This window comes from Centruroides sculpturatus, unplaced genomic scaffold (genome assembly GCF_000671375.1).
Source record: "Centruroides sculpturatus isolate CEXI.00-Female unplaced genomic scaffold, Cexi_2.0 scaffold95, whole genome shotgun sequence".
Taxonomy (NCBI): Eukaryota; Metazoa; Arthropoda; class Arachnida; order Scorpiones; family Buthidae; genus Centruroides; species Centruroides sculpturatus.
The window spans coordinates 603,687-626,121 of record NW_019384621.1 but is presented as its reverse complement, the minus strand read 5'-3'; the positions used below and the strand labels follow the sequence as shown (position 1 = coordinate 626,121).

The window sequence follows — 22,435 nt, the reverse complement described above, 5'->3', positions numbered from 1 at the left end:
TTTTATAAATTTTTTTATCAAGATTTATTTTCCAATAATTAAAAATGTTTCAAAATTTTAAAATATTTTACACTCTATCTCAATTTTATAAAAATTTAATTTTATTGAATTAAATTCTTCATCTCGGACATAATTTTATATTCTTCAGAAGCGTAGTCTATTAATAATTAAAATCATGCAAAATTTTAATAATACTACCGATATTATTAAACATTTGTTATTAAAAATATTTTTACATTTTTAAATGTCAAAGAAACGATTAAAATCGTCATTTATGTACTGGAGATAGGTCCGAAACTATTATTTTCAACAAACGTCCCATTGCAACCGGCTATCTGAGGAGCAATCTATAAGCTGAAAAGTCTAACCCAACCACGTTGGCGTGATATTGTCCAAATGATCCGTGTTACGGCATCCTGTGGGCGCGGTTCACTCATCAACCTTTGGACTTTAACCACATCGACAAAGGTCGTTGTTGCAATCGGTCCTCACGATTACTGATGATTACTTACAATACTGACTGATATCGATCAACGAAAGATTGTTTGGTCTCGGTCGCTTTTCAAACAGAATTTCTAGAATTGATTGCTACCGAAAAGCATCTCACACATAATTCTACTTTTTTAGGCTAGAATTCTGATTAACGCGTGATTTATTGAATGACGCCTAGCGTAATGTTACAGTAGTAAATCGAAAAGGATGAATGAAATGTTAAAATAAAAAATTAATAAGCTCCTAAACGATGCGAGGATATCATATATTGGCGCCAATTTTGTCTTTTTTCTTATTATTTATTTTTTTTAACCGAAAGTATTTAATTAGACGGATTCTAAAGTTTGTTAAGATTGCTTAATCTCTCGGAAATATGAGTCCTAATAGAGTTTTGAATGACCCATTTAAATAATTATCCGTACATACACTTCTATAGTATTTAATATTTTCCATATGGATAGCAGAGAAGGTTTTCTCTGTCAAAAAAAAAGAAAAAATGTCGTCATCGGATTCACGTTGCAATCACGCCGTCAGATAAATGGGAATTGCACAACGTGATGGCGACGTTGCTGCTGCATCACTTCGGCCACGTGATCGGCTGTGACGCGCCAGGTCATCGCCATCGTGACCCCTGGCGGCGAATGTTGTGGTTGGCAGAGAATGAATCTGGTTCGTAATCATCTGAAGAAAAAGCATTTAACGTCAATATTTATTCTTATTTTAGGTCGAGCAGGTGTCTTTCTGGGAACCTTAACGATGAAATTTTGAAAAATAAGAATTAAAGCATACCTAACCATTTTAGGTTTGTTGATCTCGTCTAAGATCGACGCGCTCATAATTACAGGATAAAATAGCTTTCGTTTCGTAATTTTTCGTATAAACATGTTTTTTTTAGAAATCGCTATTATATTTCTCTTCCTGAGAAAACTAAGGTGAATCCAGCTAAATGATTATTTATCTGCGTTTAAACGAACGGGCTTAACCTAATTTCGTGAAACTGATGAGAGCGAAAGGAATGGGTTTATTCTATTTGCGTTTTATTGACTTAAGTCCAATAATTTCATAAAGTAAGACAAGTATTACTTAGGTTATAATCAAACAAAAGTCCTTTTCTTCGTCTCTTTCTTTCTAACGTATTTAACCCAATTTAAATATCAATATCTTACTAAGAAAATTGTTACGACAGCATTTCCACATCGAGCATCAACCGGAATCGGTTAGTAGAAACTGCTTTAGTTTTGATGAAATGACAATTACTCGTTATCTGGCCAACTTTTCCCCTTTAACGGTTTATATAGCCAAGAATTATGTGCAATAGGTTTTTATCCCGTTTTAATTAAAAAGAATTTCGATTTCGGCAGAGGCATTACATTTACTGGAAATAACTCAAGACGTCTTCGCTCTCGGCTATTTATTACATAACAAATTTGATAATAAAAAATTAAAATCAGGTTTGAAATTTTCTTTACTACTAATTCTGAGAAAATTTTCTATTTCCGAGATGCGATTTTTACATGTCAATAAGACGGTCCTGGGAAATTGCAATCGGTTGGTTCTTAGGATATTTTGCTAGACGAGGAAGTCCAAGACGATGCTTTCTAGGAAACATTTCACGTGGCATTTAGTCTCTATGGCAACCGTCGTGTGGACTTCGATACATGGTCAGGATGTTGCAAGAACAACCTTGCGGCCGACTCGGCTCTGTCGACTAAGCTTATCAAATCTCAGCACAAAATTTCTTCGAATATACAATATTTAATAATTTATATTAATATTATCATTAAAAAAATTCATTTACATATTACCACATTCGTTTCTAAAATCGTTAAATTATTTATTTAAATCGAAACACCCATTTTTAATAAATTTTTTCGCGACTTTTCGTAGAGTAATCTCATTAAAATTTTATTATTTTTTTTCTTTTTAAACAATTTCAAAACGAAAGTTTGGTTTACATTATTTACAATAAGTTCGCTTTCATAATATATTATTCCGTTTTAGTATTTCCATATTGCCACATCTTTAAAGTACTGTACGGTACATAGAATATTGTAAAATTAATTACGATTTCTAAATTATTCAATTATAAATCACATTGTTTATTATTAATTTTGTTTCTAAATTGAAAATATCCTTAATATTTTGAATATTTAAATTTGTTATTTGGACTGTAATTTTTTAAATTAGAATTAATTCTTTGAAAACTTCCAATGAAAAGTAATGACTCAAGGTTAATCGCTCGTTATTTAGTTTTAAAAATATATTTTTAGTTTATTAATTTATGAGTTTATTTAATAATAATATAGTATATCTCTATGTTGACAGGTTTCGAAAAAATATTGTGATTGAGTAACAATGGAAAATCAACAATACGCTAGGAGCTACCCGTAATAAGGTAATTACCTAGACCTTATCTATAATAGTTGATTAAGAGTAATAAAATTAAACGAAAATTGGGTTAATTGAGTATAATAAAGAAGAAAAAATAGTATACGCGGAGGCAAGAAATATTTTTGTAAACTTTATTTGGAATTGATGTAATTTACTGAAAGCTATGTCAACAATTACACAATTTTGAAATATTATATGTAACTACGTATTGTAGTTTATAATGAATGCATACCAGTCATATTTTGGAAATGTTTATGTGGTTTTTTTTTTTTTTTAATTTTCAGACGTATTTCTAACGAAATGTTGTTGATGAGTAGCTTGTTTTTTTCGTAATTGCTAATGGGACTTTAATCGAGTTGGCAAAATTTCTTGAAATGTTTTTCTTTAGTTTTCTTAAAACAGAACTATTGTACTGTACAGTACATACCACAATACGTATCTCATAAGAGGAAAGTACAATTTTAAATAGTTGTTTCTCCCGTAAAGAGCTTAATAATTGTTTTGTAATTGTGTTACCATACAGAGTTGAACAGCAACATCTCATGCAGGGAAAATACAGTAAAAAGGTTTTTCCTAAATAAGAACTGACACACCCAAAATCTTGAACTTCCTGTTCGAGAACTTCATGCTGTGTGAATTGAGTACATTTATTTCGAACACAATTACTGATATTAAATAGTTATTTAACAAAAGACCAATCTCGTGACATTTAGATAGATTACATACCAGTTACGTGATCTTGCAGCCCTTGTCTCGTTGGAATGTCACTTTCCATTCCTCTAATCTGTACTCGTGGCAAATAAACAAGTTAGGAATTCCTAGTAGAACTTTTCCGAAAAGGGACTTTTGAACGATTTCTTCCCTCAGGGGGCGGCATAATATTCTCTATAGTAACCGAAAACGGGACAACAGTTTGGGAAATGACTGCCCATTTGTGAATGGGAGAGTAAGGGTACCCCGAGGGACCAAACCTATGACCCTCAAGAATGTAGGCATTTTTATTTGAATGACCGTTCCCACAGCCCCAAAGTTCTAGTAGTTTGTTTTCTTCAGTTTCGGAACGAAAATATTTATTTTTGTAAATAAAATTTTAATGGCAACCACTCAAAATTAATAGATTAAAAATTTATGAACTAAAAGAAAATCTTTCTGTTTTATTTACGTATCGGGAATTCGTTTTAATATTGCCTTCCATGTTTCTTTTTTTTCCTCCATTTGCATTTAATAAATTAATACTAGATTATTACTAACGAGGAAAATTACTAATTGAGAATAAATCAATATTTCGAAATAAAACCGTATTTATATTTTATATACAGCATGCATACAATTAACAAAACTAATGTAAGAGTTTTTAGTAAACATACCGTACCAATCATCGTTATATTATTCTCAAATCAAATTTTAGCTAATGAACATTATACATTTGATAATATTAGGCTTAAATTACACTTATTCGCGAATCAAATTGCATAACTTGCAATTCTCGATTTTGTGCTCAGTTAGCAATGAAGCAATGTTGGTTCATCAGCCTGAATTTACGAAATATTGTCTGTCGCATAAAATATCTGATAAAGGATATCTAATGTATATCTACATTTAAAGTCGGATATATAGGTTTCCGGATGTTGAACTTTAGCTGTCTGTATCAGCATTTGTTACCTAAACAAATTCAATTTTTTTGTACACCGAAAGTCTTGAGCATAAATGGATTATATGTTAGAATAAAATAAACATTAATTTATATATATAAGACTATATAAAATTTGGCTTTTCTGTTATAAATGTACTGATTTTGGTAAGTGTGCGCGTTACCTTACGGCCTAAATTGCATCAAAGGTTCAACAGTTCTTATAATTGTTTCATATATTTTTTAAGATATAACTAGAATTCGATTACATATTTATTATTATTATCGATATATATAGCATACATAATCAATCTGATCTCAATAATTGTGAGCTTTTCTCCTCCCAAAACAACCTCGATAAAAATTTCCAGCACTAGTTTATTCAGGATCTCTGTTGTAAACTGGTTATTGTTTAATCTGATGAGAAAATAACATAACCTACTTTAATAAATATTTATTTAAGTATATTTTTGAAAACAGAAATTAAATTAAATTAATAATAATGCAAAACAATTAGGAGAAAATAATTTCAAGGGTTTACAGTTAAATAAATATTTCCATTCACGTGTAATAAATACTGTAAAGGCTTTATTAGAAAGACAATGCAATTTATTTAAATGAATATTAAATTTGTCTTTTTATTAATATTGTAATGAACGCTTTTTACTCATATCATTTAATTCATAATTTATTATATTATTAATTGAAATATTTTATATAAATTACACGCAATATTTTCTTGGGTAATTTAATAAGTTTAAGCATTTTTGCTATTTTAAACCGCATAAAAAGTTTCGTCTTCCTATTTAAATCTCCATTGTGGCAATATTAATGTGTAGTAAGAGCCAATTATTATGAATTTTTCTTAAAAAAATAAACAAATAAAAATAAGGCATAAATTTTCGATATGAATTCTTTATTTGAACAATTTGATAAGTGAATGAAGGCGTAATGAACGCGTTGGAAGTTGTTAATGTAGTGACATGACGACAGATTTTAAGTATCTCAGATACGATGCTCGCAATGACTACGATGTAGACATAACTTCCTCCATATGTCCCACATTAGTCTTAACTGGCGGAACCTACGTCCGCATTCCTGACTACTTTCTAACGGATCACCGGCCGGGCCAGCAACGCAGGAACAGGTTCAACAATTTCTCTAAACGAGATCCGGCAGTCGTAATTTTTAAATACCAATTCTCTTCTATAAATAGTCTTTACCTTTACGTGAGAGTCGTACGCATCTGTTAGTTAACAATTGATCAAGCTTTGACGTAGCAATTATCGAAATCTTTCGACTGTTTAGCTGCTCGGAAGGAATGTCGTTGGACGGGCCGAGATAAAAAGCTCATCCAATCCGTTCTCGGAATTGTCATTTTTAGCCGTGGGTGGTCTCCTCCGTTGCTCTTTCGGGTACGAGTGACCATTTTGTCGTGGGCGTCGCCACCCGCCCTATGACGTCACAGGTATTCCCATCTGCCGTGCCGAAACGGAGTCGGCGTTCGACGAAAATAAAAATTTATCGTCAACAATATCTAGGAACGCTAAGAATGTCCACTCGCTTTAAGTATTTATACCGGTTTATAAAAAGAAATCGGCCCTTAAAAGGTTTGTTGCTGTCAGGTACAACATATTTCGATGGCTTTATCGTCGTCGATTATTTTGACGGTTACAGCGTTTCGAAACAATCCTGTTTGTTTACTTATTTTGACTGACTCGAACACGGAAAGCCGTCTGGCTCCGAAGACTTAGAAGAAAACTACGATACTACACGGTTATTGCGAGATATTTTTTTTCCTTCTTTTTTATTGATATACAAAAATATAGCCGATAATTAAAAATAATTTGAAAATATCTGCCCCGAAAGGAAAAACCAATAAAAACAGGCCTAATTAGATTACGTCTGTAACCAGTTAAAAACTAAAATAAAAACAAGGAAATTCTTAATTACGGTACAAAAGATAACCAACAGGACTCGGGGGAGGAAATTCCCAGTTTCGATCACAGAGGGCGTTGGTGGGCAGGGCGTGGACAGCTGTCCTTGAGGGGGGAAGGCGACTCGGAACCACGGTGAAAATTTGTCGGCAAAACGGATAGCAGAGGGGACATAAACCTTGAACGAATTCCAGGACGGCCGAACGCAAGGTCACAACATCGGTAACAATTTTTTTAAATTGGCAGTTTCGCTCTATCGCAAAAATTTATCAAAAAGAAAAATCCGAGAAAGGCACCGAGTCGAAAGAAGAAGAATAAAGAAGAAAACTTAAATGTCGACCTCATCTTTTAATAAAATCATTGGAACGCTTTATTGGCGAGAGGTGAACTATTTCTTTCTGTTCGTCAACCGCATTATCTTAGCATTCATTGCCTATTCAATTGTATATATATATATATCGAACACCAACATCCTGTCTGTTCCATTCGCTAGACACAACAAAGAAATCTTGTTGTTCCGAGTAGGTCGACAAAGAAATAATCGATAGCTTATTGGATACGGAGATATTTATAAATATAGAAAAAAGAATCGATATTTTATTGTGTGGATTGTTTTGGAAAATTGTGTTCGTCTCTGGCATTTTGTTGACGAAACAGAAATTGCCCGGACTTTCTTTCGGCCATTAACATTGCTGCCTGGCGGGAAAGAGTGAGAGAAAAACCGAGCGTAACATCCACGCTATCAAAATCTCGCTTACTATTGGTCATCGGTCTCTAAAACGGTGGGAAATATCTAAATGCCGATTGGCCTATTTTGGCGCGTCAAACATTCCCGTGACGCATGGTCTATTCACTGCTAGCTTTTAGACTATATATATACGCGACGATGAGTAAATAAGTTCCATGTCTCCTTTCAAATATATCCTCTAAGTACCTATTTTTCGCAACGTTTCGACGAATTTGCCTTTTGGAATTCCGTTTCGGATCCCGATACGTTTTTTCTTATACGTCTGGCGCCTATTCGAATTTCGAAATCGCGCCCGTCTGGCGGAATGATACGTTTATAGGTCGGGCTTTATCTTGGCCGTTGAACGTTCACCAGAATCAGAGTAAGTCGTCGTCGACGGCCGACGTTGTGCGGAGTGTTCAATCTTCGTATCAACAAAACGGATCTAACTTTGTGTTTACATCTGGGAATACTAAACGATGTTAGCTCGTAAGATTCAAACGTTTGCATTGTTTCCATCCGGCAGTAGTTCCAACGTCGAAAAAGATAAATCAGGTAGGATTAAAGCCATTCATTCAGCCATTTTCGTTCGCTCTTGTCCTTTGGAGTTTTCATATCGATGGAGTCCCAAGATGATTTACCGATTTTTCTATTATTGCAGCTCGCGATAAAGAAACATTCGAAAAAGCATATCGTGTCGGTCCCGTGCTTGGAAAAGGTGGTTTTGGCACCGTTTACGCCGGAACAAGACTTAGGGATAATCTATCCGTAAGTATATCCTGTTTCTCTTTTGTCGTTCTTTCATTCTACAATCGATTGTAAAAGCTTAAACGTAAATTGCGCGAATTTCCATTAATGCTAAAGGTTGTGTAGATGTATTGTGTACGTACTGTGGGCATTTGGTTGGCCGTCCGTACTAAGTCTTGTTTTTGTTCTTTTCTCAGGTTGCTATCAAACACGTTGCCAAAGAAAAAGTCACTTTATGGGGACAGGTAAGTGTGGAAATACAGTTGAATTAGGTTAAGATTAATGTAGTAGATACCGTTGCTATGATAACGAGTTAGGTTCGAGTTGCGAGTGCCAACCGTTGGCTGTTTGGAAGGATGCCAACGCTTGCGCACTAACGGATACATATCGTAGGCGACGAGATGCCCTTCTAGGGTTTATTTTGGGGTTTATTAATTCGGGATTGTTAATTTGTTCGGAATACCCCGTAATCTAAGCCTTAGACGTATACCTGCCCGTGTTCCATTATCCTATTTTGGATAGGTTTTCCTAGAAACGGTGCATGGGGGCGTTTTATGACGTCATTGGCGCGCCCAAAAAATGATTTAGAATAGGAAAAAGTTCTCCGAACGTGGTTGATTTTAAAACGCGCCCATTAAAATAATTTATGCCCTAAAATCTCTTCTGTAAATTTAAAACGATGGGGTTTTTATTAAAAGGTGAATTATATGGCTTGGCGTTTCGCTGTTTTATTGCTTACGGTGTAAAATTTCCTCGGCTCTTTCGATATTGTTAATTTAAAAATATGCGAATATTTAATGCTGTCATTGTAGGTAGCAGTCGCGTATAATTAAGGATAAAATTATTCGTCCGTTTCTTTATGCATTGATGATGCTAAAAATATTTTTTCCCCTTGTAGATAAACGGAAATAAAGTTCCAATGGAAATATGCCTTCTTCGGAAGGTTTGTCATGTACCAGGCGTTATTCGTTTAATAGAATGGTACGAACGTCCCGATTCTTATATCATTATTATGGAACGTCCCGAACCTGTGAAAGATCTTTTCGACTTCATTACGGAGAAAGGTGTTCTCGATGAAAAAATGTCGAGATTATTTTTCCGCCAAGTTGTAGAATCTGTAATTGCTTGTCACAAGGCTGGTGTCATCCATCGAGATATTAAAGACGAAAATATCCTTATAGATCTGAAAACCTTTCAACTGAAGTTAATCGATTTTGGATCCGGAGCGTATCTAAAAGATACCGTCTACACTGATTTTGATGGTAGGTTGAAATATAATATATATTGATAATGCCAGAAAATATTAAATATTTAAATTTAGCTAAGATTAAATGTTTAAAATATTGAATGAAAGAATCGGCCAGGACATATTTTGTTCGACTAGTAGGATTTCCCACTTCCTTTGATCTTTTTCTGCTCGTTTCCTCCCGTCTGGACATTTTGTAGACTCACCCCTCCTCGTTTTACACACGGGATGTTTGTTATACTACATTCCCCGAAATATGGCGTGGCACTTCCGGTACGAATTCCTAGCGTGTCTTGTCTCGGAACGCTTGTTTCCAACCTTCAAAGGGTCTGAGAAAATGTTTAGACCCTGGGATATAAGGTTGGCAGACGACACTAGACAAAGTAGGTGTAAGAATTTGGGTCAGGTAGCCAAGGTCGACCTGGAAGTCTATTCAAGGCCGTCTACCAATATCGTGTTTTAATTTTTATCATGTTAATAAAAAGAATCGTTAGAGATTAGTACAATGAGACTCTGATTATATAGACTTGAAAGAAAAATCGAGTTGGCATTTTCTAACTCGTTAATTGAGTTTATGTATTTCAAGAATTAAAAGTATGACTAAAGAAATCAATTTAGCATTAAGAAAACCAAATTTGCAAGTACGTTTATATCTTCCTGATTCGTCATTTTAAGGACGCGTCTTTATGATCCCCGAGTTCTAAATTAAGCAACTCAGACGAAACGTCGCCACCCTTGAGCCTAAATATAACGCATCTGTAGCAGACAACGATGATGGCCGAACCAATTTTGGCTGGGGACACATTCCTCAAAACACTACACGATACGACTTTACAATTCAATATGGCGGATTTGGCGAGATGCCAGGAGGTCGATAAATGTGTTGGTCGGATGGTCAAAACCTGCCATTTCTCAGAATTATTGCGCCCACAGGGTTCAGGTCGTTCGCACCTGCGTCTTCGACGAACACTGGACATTCAACCCTTTACTTTTTTCCCCTTATTCTCAGTTGGGGACTGGACCGAGCCGGTTGCCCGTCTCCCGCATACCATACAAGGCATAGTTGGCCGAGCGTGACCGGCAGGCATTCGAAGTAGGTCAGGTTTTTGGTACGTAGTGCAGAGGTAGACAGCCTTGATTGGAATGTGGTACGTGTCTGAAAACAGGTTTTGTGCAAAGAAAGTGCCCTATAAGTACTTAAGAGATGGTAAACAAGAAGTTTGTTGCTCTATAAGCAAGTTTATGCCCCCGAATATAAATATTTCTCGTTCGAAAAATATTTTTTTAATAAATAAATGATATATTAAATAATAAAATGGTTTATTTTAAATGTGTATTGACACATTTGCTATTAAAAAAGTAAAATAACAATCAAATTTTATTATTTTTAGGTACTCGCGTTTACAGTCCACCTGAATGGATCAGATGTAATCGATACCATGGCAGGAGCACTACGGTTTGGTCTTTGGGTATACTTTTGTATGATATGGTTTGTGGAGATATACCTTTTGAGCATGATGAACAAATTCTTAGAGCTGAAGTTATTTTTCGGAGAAGATTATCACCTGGTAGGTTGATATAGTTTTTATCTGAAGAAAAAAAAATTATTTCTTTTATAAATAAATTAGAAGTTTATAATTATTGTTATTTTTTTATGTAGAATGCCAAGACTTGATCAAGAGATGTTTATCAATAAGGCCTTCTGATAGACCGACTTTAGAAGAAATTCTTGTACATTCGTGGATGAAAGCTAAGTTGGAAAGTACTACTTCGGCAGTCATTCCAGTTCGTCGCACATCTGTGGACCAACAATCACTGGATCAGTCATCAACTAGCAGCCAGGAAAGTATTTGATGATGTGTATAATAGTTAGTTGACACTTTATGTAATGATGTACATAATCATTACCATCAGAGAGAGGACGCCTTATAGTTACACCATCATACCTCCAAATTAGAGGGGCCTTGTTGCTATGTTCGAATTCAGTGCAACTTTAAAATTTATATTTGTAATTGTACAGTATCACAGGACTTTGAGACTGTGCTGATGCACGTTTTTCATTTTTTGCCATGAACTGACGGTTCCTAAGTGTTTTCAGTGCATCCATTGAAAAAGAACTGTAAATATTATACATATAGTATATATATATATATTATAAAACGGAACATTCATCTGCATTAGAAGCAGTCAATTAAATGAAAGAACAGATGGACAATTTATTTATTATCTGTACATAAAACTGTACATCAACAAATTTGTTCAGTTCCTTTGTTGGGTGTTTGTGATAATTTATTTACAGTTTTTGTAGAAAGAGGAGAAAAAGCGGACACTAAAGGACTAAACAAAAAACGGGTTTGTTTTTTGCGTTTAGATGAGAGCCAGCACAGTTAGATATATTCTAAATAAAACACCAACAAGTCATTTTGTTTCCAATGTGAAGTTTGTTTTTAACCGAGACTCACTAGAAAGTGAACTGCAAAACATTTTCTATGTAAGTATGCTGTAAAGAAAACGAAATATTTTTATATAAAAGATACCTGGAATAAAAAAAAATTATTTCAGGAAGATATGTGTACATTTAATGAAAATTCATTTCATTTTTTTCGTTTTTTTTAATGTGATATAAATTTGTTTTAAATAGTTTTGTTCAAAAACTACTCCAAAATAATTTATAAATAAACATATTTGTATTTATTATGACCAAACCGGCATGAATTTTGTAAAAAAGAAGAAAATACACGAAAAAAAAAAGAAAAAGATTTACAAATTGTAATGAATTATAAATACATTAAAAGTTAGTATTTCCTTTGAAAAGATAATTAATTTATTGATATAATAATTTATTTTTATTTAAATTAAAAAAAACACTTCGGTAATATAAACATTACATACATATATACACAAAATATAAAAAAGTACAATTAGAAAATTATACAATTTAAAAAAAGTAAATAAAATACAAAATGAAATTGTATATTTTAATATTTTAAAATGCTTTATATACTGTTAAAATATAAGTTTTAACGATAAGAAGTTTGGAAAATCGACATCCAGATCAAATTATATTTTATGACGTGATATATTTCATGTCATTGTTGCGCAGTTAATAGTGACTGACTGTGACGTCATCCTGGAGGCTATTCAAGATCGAAGCGGTAAGTGCGTCATCACTTAGTGACGCAACTAGCTTCGGTGTACTCTGCTTCTACGGCGCAGATTCCCTATGACGTCATTTTCGTTGTCAACCTCGCGTGTCCTTTATAATGACGTAATTTCAACTATGTAGTTATTTTAAGTTTTATTGTTATAAGAACAATGATCAAATACTCTTAAGTTTAACATCGAAACGAAGGACGAGAGTAAAACTATAATAGCCAGGTTCATAACACGTAAAAGTACTCAGAAACAAAGAACGTATAAGTAAACAATTAAAAATACGACTTAAAATTCGTGTATATATAGAATATAGCTTAGTACAAGTACAGTTATTAAATATAGGTAGAAAGAAAGGTATACAGTAGCATTCTTTAATTGTCGAAAGATTTATTTGCGGTTGTAAAATATAAACAAAATGTCACATGCTTGGACTTATGTTTCAAGACCACGTGGAAATTGCACAACGATGACACAACTTTTTCTTAGTCATGAATGAAGTTATTGGCTCGTAATTAATAGCGTTTTAATTGTTTTAAACGCTTTAAACTCTTAAATTCTTTTCAATTTTATTTTTTTATACGAATATTTACATTTACATATATTATTAAAGTAAAAAATAACACAACTCATAGTGATAATATTAAATAAATAAATATACTTAAATTTTTTAAATATCGAATATAGTTTAAAAGTTTAATAAAACTAAATTATATATATTATATTATATTTACTATCTGTAACTGCAATCAGAAGACTTTCTTAGAAAATAAATAACATAATATGTAGGTTATTGGAATCTATTACGAGTTTGAAAGATGTTTTAACTGATTAAGCTTACGAAATATACATGGTGAAAAAATACACCAATGAAAATATTACAGATTATTTATATATTTAAAAAAATTTATAATAAACGTATTTAACTCAATTATTTATATACTTATATACTTAATTTTAATTTAATGAATTTTGTTTTACTCGTAACCAATCTCGAAAGACTTTAATGGAATTTATTACAAATAAATTTACAAAATATGTATTTTTTTTACTTTATGTATTTAATTATGTATACATTATATATGTTATAATAATAATAAGCTTTCTTTACATTATATGAAAAACATAAGATTTTATAAATTATTATTAAATGAATAACGAAAATATTAAATAATTTATTTAACACTGTTATAGCTCGATTGTTTATATAAATTTCTTACAGTTTAAATTAAAAATTATTTTAAGAAATATGTTTTAAAATATTATATTAATATCAATATCAGAATGGAAGTAACTTTAACATCGTATTAATTTGGCTAATATTATTATACTTTTTTTATGAAATAAAAATAATTATGCAATTATTATAAATAAATTGAAGTGAGAAATGTCTACTGTATTGTATACAGTAACGCATCAATTGTTCCAATTAAATATTCAACCATTTGGAAAAATCGAACGTGATAATAAAAATAATTAAGGAAAATTATTGAACAAAATAATTCATAAATATTTGGATTTTTTGATTTTATTTCTATATAAAAATTAATTGTATGTTAGTAATTAATAAGTTATAAATTCTACTAAATTAATATATGCAAAAATTTAATTTTTAAACCAAGCTTAAATAATAATTCAGAAAGTTTTATTAATTGTATCATTTTTATAGGTTTATTACAATTATAATGTATAAAAAAATTAAAAAATAATAATTTTATTTTAAAAATTGTCAATTTTGACACGTAACAATAAAATTTATACGATTATAAAAAAATGTAAATTTCGCTAAAAAGTAATCAATTTTAAAATATTTTGACGTAAGAATAAATTTTGTTATAAATCTATTGTTACGTCACAATATTTTGTAAAATTTACAAGAAAAATTTTTGTTGTAANTATAAAACATACAAAAATAAATAGTTATGTTAAATTTTAATTGTAAATCATTTTTTAAAAATAAAATGAAATTTTAAATAATTAATTGTTTTTATACTTAATAGTTTTTAATAAACAATGCAGGACTAAATATCTATAGTAAATGTTTTATCATGTTAATTTTCCTGTAACACATTAATGAAGTTTTATTATAATTTAAATTAGTGTGTAAAATAATATAAAATTATTAAATTTTGTTCTAAATTTAAAATAACTTTAATAACAAACTTTGGGCAAAATCCAAAAAAGAAGAATGTTATAAGAATATTATTAACTATAATATATTTGAAGAATTAACTATATATTAACGAATAATTTATTTTTTATTTGCATATTATATTATATAATTATGATTCTACATATATATAGGGCCTTCTCTGTATATATACTCCTATTTATGTGTAAAGGAGAGGATTATAAATGATAATATATGTTCTAATTAAAGTAATTAAATAGTACACACCTATATGTATGCATAAAATTTAATTTAGATTTATCTGTACAACATGGATCTTGCAGACCATACAAAATTTAGATATAAATTTAATGCTAACATAAAATATATAATTATTTTTATAAGCACAATATGTTTGCGATTTATTAAACATATTAAGTATCCATTACGAGAAGTATATTACGATTCTACATTCTGATTTGGAAAGTACAGTACATAAATCTAAATGAACACAACTTTTCTTAATGAAGATTTTTTTTTTTTTTTTGTGTTTGTAGATCTTAAAAATCTTGTAGTAAGTTTAAAACGATGCATATTCTTATCAGGGGTTGGTAAAAGTCGAAAGTAACTACTGACATGCACGACCATTATAAATATTCTTCGTGTTATGATTGGCTGAAAAGAGACTCGATCAATTGCGACAACCCCGAGCATGCTTACTACTTTGTGTTTTCTACTTTTAACTTAGCATAACAAATATATATTTTAAAATACGATTTAAGTACTTTGTCATCTTACAATTGAAACTTCCATAAAATTTGTTATGCTCTACCAAATCTATGCATAATCCAAACGAATGGCAGTATTCTTTTACTCCTTATACTGTACAATACTGTACATCACAATTGTAGCAAGTCAAATGAAGTGAATAAAATGATAAAAGCGTAGTTTCTTTAATGGAATTTAAAGCAAGTATAGGCCTATGCATTTAAAGTATCCGAAACCGCGCATTCTCTTAACGATAATTGGTCAAAAGCGTAACAAATAACGGTAGGCATGATTATCAGAGAAATGATTATTGTGATTGGTCGAATCTCTCCTCTAATTATGATACGATTGTCGTGTCGATGAGTTTGTTTTCTCCTTAAACAAATAGTAATCAGGCTGTATGCAGTACTTTTAAATTAGATCGGAGGATCAGTATTTAGGCTATATCATGTCACTTTCTTCATTTGGTTTTGTCTGCTATTTTCCAACGTTATTTTATATATTCCATCTGTATAATCTATAATGAATTATTAAAAATAATTCGCTTTGCCAAAATAAAAATATAGATAAGCAAATATAAACAAATTTCTATTAATAAACAAGTTTGCTTACTAAACAATCGACTACTAAGTTACCATATTTCTTGAATATTTTATAAATCTTGAATCAAATATGAGCAAAATAAAGTCTTTGCCATCTTGTTATGTTAGGGAAAAAAGCATGAAATTAGGAATTAATTTAAAAAACTTATCAACTTTAAAAGGACGTTACAAACTTATGCATTTGTTAAAAATTGCCTGGGAATCGTCAGTTAATACATAAACAAAACGAAAAACTGAATTAATTTACACGACCGCATACATATTCTTTAGCTATTAATAATAATATTGCATTTTAGTTATAAAATTTTGATGTGAAAAATTTTATTATATAACTGTAAAGAATTGTTTTTAATTTTTATATTTCATGATTTTAAATAAGTAAAAATTCTAAAAATTAAAAGTTCATTGTGAAATACAGTAATTTGGTTTAATAATAATTCATATTTCTGTTAAATATGAATTATTTATGAATATATGAAGCAAATTTAAATATGAAGAAAAATTAAATTAAGTATAAATGATTATAAATATTTTATTTAATTTTGGGTTCAAAAAACTTAATAGTTATAGTATATGCACTTATATAATTAATTTTTTAATAAGTTATTTAGAATGGTTTTTAGAGGAAACTTTGTATTGTTTATAATAAAATTTATGCAAATTAAGATCATGCATATAATTATTTTATTTATGATAAAAAAAAATAAATAATTACAATATTCAACCGTTTGTTAACTAAAATATGAACATTTTAAAGAATATATTAGAATAAAAAGGACCTATTTAGTTTCATTTTCAACTTAATCAAACTAGAGGAAAATGAAATAAATGTTACAAAATTTGAATTCGTTTGAAAGTACGGATTATTAAAATTTCACTTAATAATTTATTGATATGTATACATGAGCTTTGTAGTAAATTATATAATTTAAAATTTGCTATTTGTTCTGTTTTTCCTTGGTGCACGGTAGTTTGTTTTCCCTTAAGTCAATACAATAAAATTGATGATGCTAATGCTATTGTATTCCTGGAGCATAATCTATCTATTTTTTATGCTATCAATCAGTTTTTATTAAAATAAGGATAATTTAAGTTTCGAATATTCATTAAATTCGAAATATTGTCTCGATTAGAATTATTTCGATAACAAGAAACTCTTCTATAACTTATAAAATACACAGAAAAAGTACTGAGAATTACTAAAAGTATTAGTTTTAGTATTAGTAATTAAAGTTCAAACTTATGAAAAAATTAACTGCATATATATGTTTATTATTTTATATTATACATAAGTATGAACTATAATATATTTAACGTAAGAGTACTCAACTGAATTTGATGTTATTGAGTAAAGAAAAATACTAACACTGTGTAAGGACTAAATTTTGCTACTTTATGAGAATATGTATTTAAAAATTATTCATTTCTTTAATATATGATATTGATAATTCTTAATTGAAAACAAGGTTCGTAAAAATTTATTTATAATATTTTAACAATAATAAATTCATGAATTTTTTTGATATTCATGAACTATCTTGTACATCAGAATTATTTATCAAGCATATTTATTGTTTTAATTTTAAAGAATAAAATCTTATTAACGCTTAATATTTTTAATAATTTATGAATATTCATTTTTAACATTAGACATGTAAATTTATTTTTAAAATAAAAACAATATTTTGTTACTCGTGTCAAAGATAAATAATCTAATAACATGCAAAATTAGCAAATTTTCAAAGTTTAAAAATTCAAAATGTTGACATAACCTTATAAAATAAAAATATTATTGTATATAATTCAATTTATTATAGTAATATATTATTAAGGAAAAATATTGAATTTTTTAAAATAAATGGAGCTTATTGTAAAGATAGAATAAAATAAGATTTTAAAGCTTGGTTTTTTTTGCATTTTATTAATTAGTTTAATAATAATTAAAATGCTATTATTGAAATTGTGTAAAAATTAAAATAATGGTTTATGTACAGCACTTTACCTTTTTACATTAGCAAATTTCTGTCAAAGCAATAATAAGATTAGACATTTATTAATTTATTCAACGCAATAAAATAATAATAGCAACATTATCTGAAATTTCTCGAAAATTTTAAAATTTATATTAAAAATATTTTTATGAAAAGAAAAACGTTAAAATAGTCTCAAGCTAACAACCAAAGTAATTTATGAATAATATTTATGAAGAATTATATTTCACTTCTGTGCTTTAATATTAGCGCTTATGTCTATGTAAAATTTATATGTTTTATGATAAATTTGAGAAATTGTTTTTAATTTAAGTTTAAAATAAATATTCTAAAATTTGCGCGGAAATAAAATTAATTTAGATAAGTTTTATTTCTGAAAGTGAATATTTACTTTAATGTTTTGTTAGTTGCAATACAAACTTTTCATATCTTTTATTCCATATTTATTTATTAAAACGATTTTATTATGGACTTGGCTTATAATAAAAGAATTGAAATGTAATATATTGCAATTTAATATATTTAAGATTAGTCAATTATTTATAATATTTAAAAAATATTTTCATTAAATTCGAAATAAAAATTATTAAATTCAAACAAAATATTTCTCTAAATGTTGCTAAATTTATTCAAAAAATTGCATTAAATATTGCAATGGTTTTGAATAAATCTGAATGTTTTTTTTATTATTTTTGAATTTATAAACTATGCATTTCAGCAATATTTCTCTAACGAAATCTGTCAGATAACAGCATTTTAGTGTAGTACTTATTTCATTAATTTTCCCATTTATTATTTCATCACGTTAAAACCTTGTTTACCAAATAGCAAACTCATTTATTTAAACTGTTCCAGTTTTACGCCATTCAACTTAATCACACATTCCATCGTTGCTCTTCCTCTTCAAACACAAATACCTTTGATATATTCAAATTCAAACGGAACCCGTACTCATTGTGTTCGTCATCTAGTCTATAAACGTAAGCACCTGCGACTTCTCTGTACTTTCTGACAATAATTTGCTTCGTTGCATATGAGAGACGACATACCTTTCACTCTCAATTCGTAACATATTCGAAGTAATTTGGCATTTCTCTGCATGCATACACAGAATAAATATTTAATGAGGGGGAAATTCTGCACCCTATTCTGATACTCTTGCCCAACAAACTAAATTATATTAGCTTATATAAACTATCTAAAAAATTAAATATTTTTCTGTATAAGCTTATTTATATGTTAAAAAAAGAAGGCACAAATTTCAAATCTATTTTACTCTGAATTATTTTAATTATTTATTTACTTTTTTTAAGTAAATTTTGATAGTGTATGTATGTTAAAGCCTTTTGATAATTTCTTTCTGAATATTCGCAATATTCCACAAGCCATTTCCTAAATATGAAAACATATTTTTCCTAAATTTTAGACCTCTTACAGTTGCATCATATATTATTTTCAATATTAAAGATACACTTGTTTTCTTCCTGCATGTTTGTATTTTTCAAAACACCGAGACTAGCAATCTATGAAATGAGAATTGTCACTATATATCTTTATCAGAATCTTGTCACATTCCTCAAATTTATGTAAACAAGAAATATTTAAATATATATATATGTGTGTGTGTGTGTTTTATTTTTATACTGTGTCTGTTTTAAGAAAAACACGCTAAATTAAAATGTTTTATATTTTTAATTATTATTTTTTCATATTTTGTGTTATTTATATATGTGCACACTCCAAATATTTTTATGATATTTCAATTTAAAGCGATTTTTTTTTCTAGATTTCTTCTTAAGTATTTCAGGTTTATATGTAATATTAAATATAAACTTACTGCATTTTTTACTGTGCAATTTTCTTTATTTTCTCTCTTTTCCTTATTTTTATATCAATAAATATTGTAACAGATTTATACACAATTAGGTTTTTAGTAAGTGAATAAAATTATTATTATTAGAAGTTAATATAAAAAAATTTCCATTAATTTATTGTTCTGTTTAAACACTTATTTTATTTTATTTATTTAAAATCTTCCAATTATCATTTGTATATACTTCAATTGATTATTTAAACCTGTTCCTATGAATGTGTGATTTTTGATTTTATATGAATTCTAGATATTTCTGAAAGTATTCCATTTGAAAATCATTTTCATTTAAACTCTACGATAGCATTATGCTGAATACATTTAAGATATTACTGATTTCCATACAGGTGCGTTGGCAAAAGAGGAGATAGGAGATTTAAAGGTCAGAACCCTCGCAATAGGTTTATAAAATGTTACTCGTCACATGAACGTTAGCTGTTATCTAATAAAAAAAATATTCATTATGTTTCATAAATTTTATCAGATTTAATTGCCACATTTATTATTTCGCGTATCTTTTACATGCTTATTTTTAATTTACAGTTCACGCACTTATTATTTTGAAAATTCTCTGTCGTACACAGAATATTGATTCTTATCTCGTGTCTTCATTTATTAAAAAAAAATTAGCCTAAGTCATAATCGATGATTTCATTATTTTCTTAACTTGATTGAAGATATACAGTATAAAGTTCAAAATTTTGACCTGTTTATTCTGTAAAAAGATACATGCTTTTCGAAATCAACCAATTTCATTTTTCATGGAAAAAAGACTCAGTAAGCATGAATTTTTCGAGTTGTCATAATATTTCCTGCTTAATCAGCTTTTCATCATACGTTATATAAGATAACACATAAACTTCTTCAAAACATCATCCTTACCTAAATCAAAGGCAAATCATCTTTCACTTTAACATTCTCACTTAAAATCTATAGACTTGAATAAGTTAATTGTAAGGCAATTTAGGCAATTTTATCCATGGGAAAATGAAAACGATTTAGTCAAACTATGAATACATCAATGTATTCGTAACAATAGAGTCTATATCAAATAAGCTTATAAATCTTTTTATAAAAAGAAATGAACCAATAGACATCACTTAACCCTTTGATCATGACCAATTATTCTAAGTTCAAATAGACAATACATCTCTCATTTTTCCTTTTTTTTTTTTTTTTTTTAATTTTGAATTGGTACAATTTCGAACTGTTTAATATTTCTGCTGTAGGTATTCTACGCAATACATATTTATCATTTCTTACGTATCTAGATTATTATCGAGGCAAAAATTTAATCCTGAGTAATCTTTATATTTGTTTATATCACATGAGTTATTTAATTTTATATTTTCGCGTGATAAATAAATCATGCGGAATCAGCTAAACGCGATAATGATTTAAATATATCAGATGAATTTGAAATGTTTTTATTATCGTCATTTTTTACTTATTGCATTTAGAAGAAAATTTTCACTATAAATCAATTTAAATCTTTTAAAAATTGTTATTAGTTCAAAGCCATTTTGTTATATAAGCTTTATAAGTAATAATTATATATTTAGTTTTTATTAAAATTAATTTTTCTGTTAGTTAGAAGACTAAATAACTCTTATTGTATGAGTTACTATAACCATATTTTTTTATTTTTATATACATTTTATACTGTAAGTAATAGTTATACAGACTTTATGATGACTACTGTAACTATTACTTATGACTATTATTAATATTATAGCAATAGTTATGTCTAATCATACAGTACTATATATAACTATTACTGTATTTATTTTTTATTACTTGTGAAGGTTTGTAGACGTATTCGCGGAGGAGAGAGGGTTGGTCCCTATCCAACAATAAAAAACCAATAAATAAATAAAAACAAAAATAATTTTTTTCTGAAATATGTTTTATATAAAAATGTATGCATATAAGTCATTTTAGATTAAAATATAAAAATACAAAATTTATATACAAACCTATGCCTTCTTGCAATGATACACCACTATGAAGTCTATATTGTACTAATATTCTTATTATTCTTATAATTAACTAGTTTAAACTTCATTTAACACTTTTAATATAAAACATGCTGAATTTTTAAAGTATTTTCTAATTAATAATAAGCTTTATATACACTATAGATGTTTTTGTTTTATATAAATTAAAATGTATTAATAATATTGATACAATACATCTAGAATAATAAGAATCTTAGCAGTTTTATTTAAAATGTTTGATATGCAGAGTTGCTGTACTGTAACTTATTTATCGATAACGATAACTTAATGAAATATTCATACAAAACTTTGTAATAAATTAGTAAATTCGTATATAAATGGTAGACCTTAAATTCTTATTTTATCAATTTTCGATCTGAAACAGCCGATATTGAAATTTAAATTACTCGAAAGAGGATTATCAAATCTGTTTTCAAAATAGGAATTCATTAAAAGGTTAAAGAAAAATAAAATATCAAAAAATCAAATAAAAATAGTTACATTTGGAGTTTCATGCCAAACTGATTCAGGAATATGTTCTTACAAATAACCCATTGCATTTTCTATTTTTGCTACCGAAATTATTCGAATTATTGTTTTAATCAAAGTCTAATTAATTTAGAGAAATTAAAATAAAAAATATTTTTATTTATGTATCTCTTTAATTTTTCCTATCAATAATTTTAATACATTAAAATAACATTTCTCATTAAATTATGTAAAAATGAAAATCAGAAAGTCCCGTGCTTTCATAATTCCATTTATTTTGTAATA

At 28.6% G+C, this 22,435-nt stretch overlaps 1 protein-coding gene across 1 annotated transcript; it reads left to right on the top strand.

The window, feature by feature from the left end:
- The first annotated feature begins 6,601 nt into the window (after nucleotides 1-6,601).
- LOC111625467 (serine/threonine-protein kinase pim-3-like) lies at nucleotides 6,602-11,735 on the top strand. The gene is made up of 6 exons (XM_023368615.1): nucleotides 6,602-7,732; nucleotides 7,839-7,945; nucleotides 8,122-8,169; nucleotides 8,823-9,186; nucleotides 10,562-10,738; nucleotides 10,831-11,735. Exons 1-6 carry the CDS (start codon nucleotides 7,657-7,659, stop codon nucleotides 11,022-11,024), a joined length of 966 nt encoding a protein of 321 aa, XP_023224383.1. The 5' UTR covers nucleotides 6,602-7,656; the 3' UTR covers nucleotides 11,025-11,735.
- The last annotated feature ends 10,700 nt before the right edge of the window (nucleotides 11,736-22,435 follow it).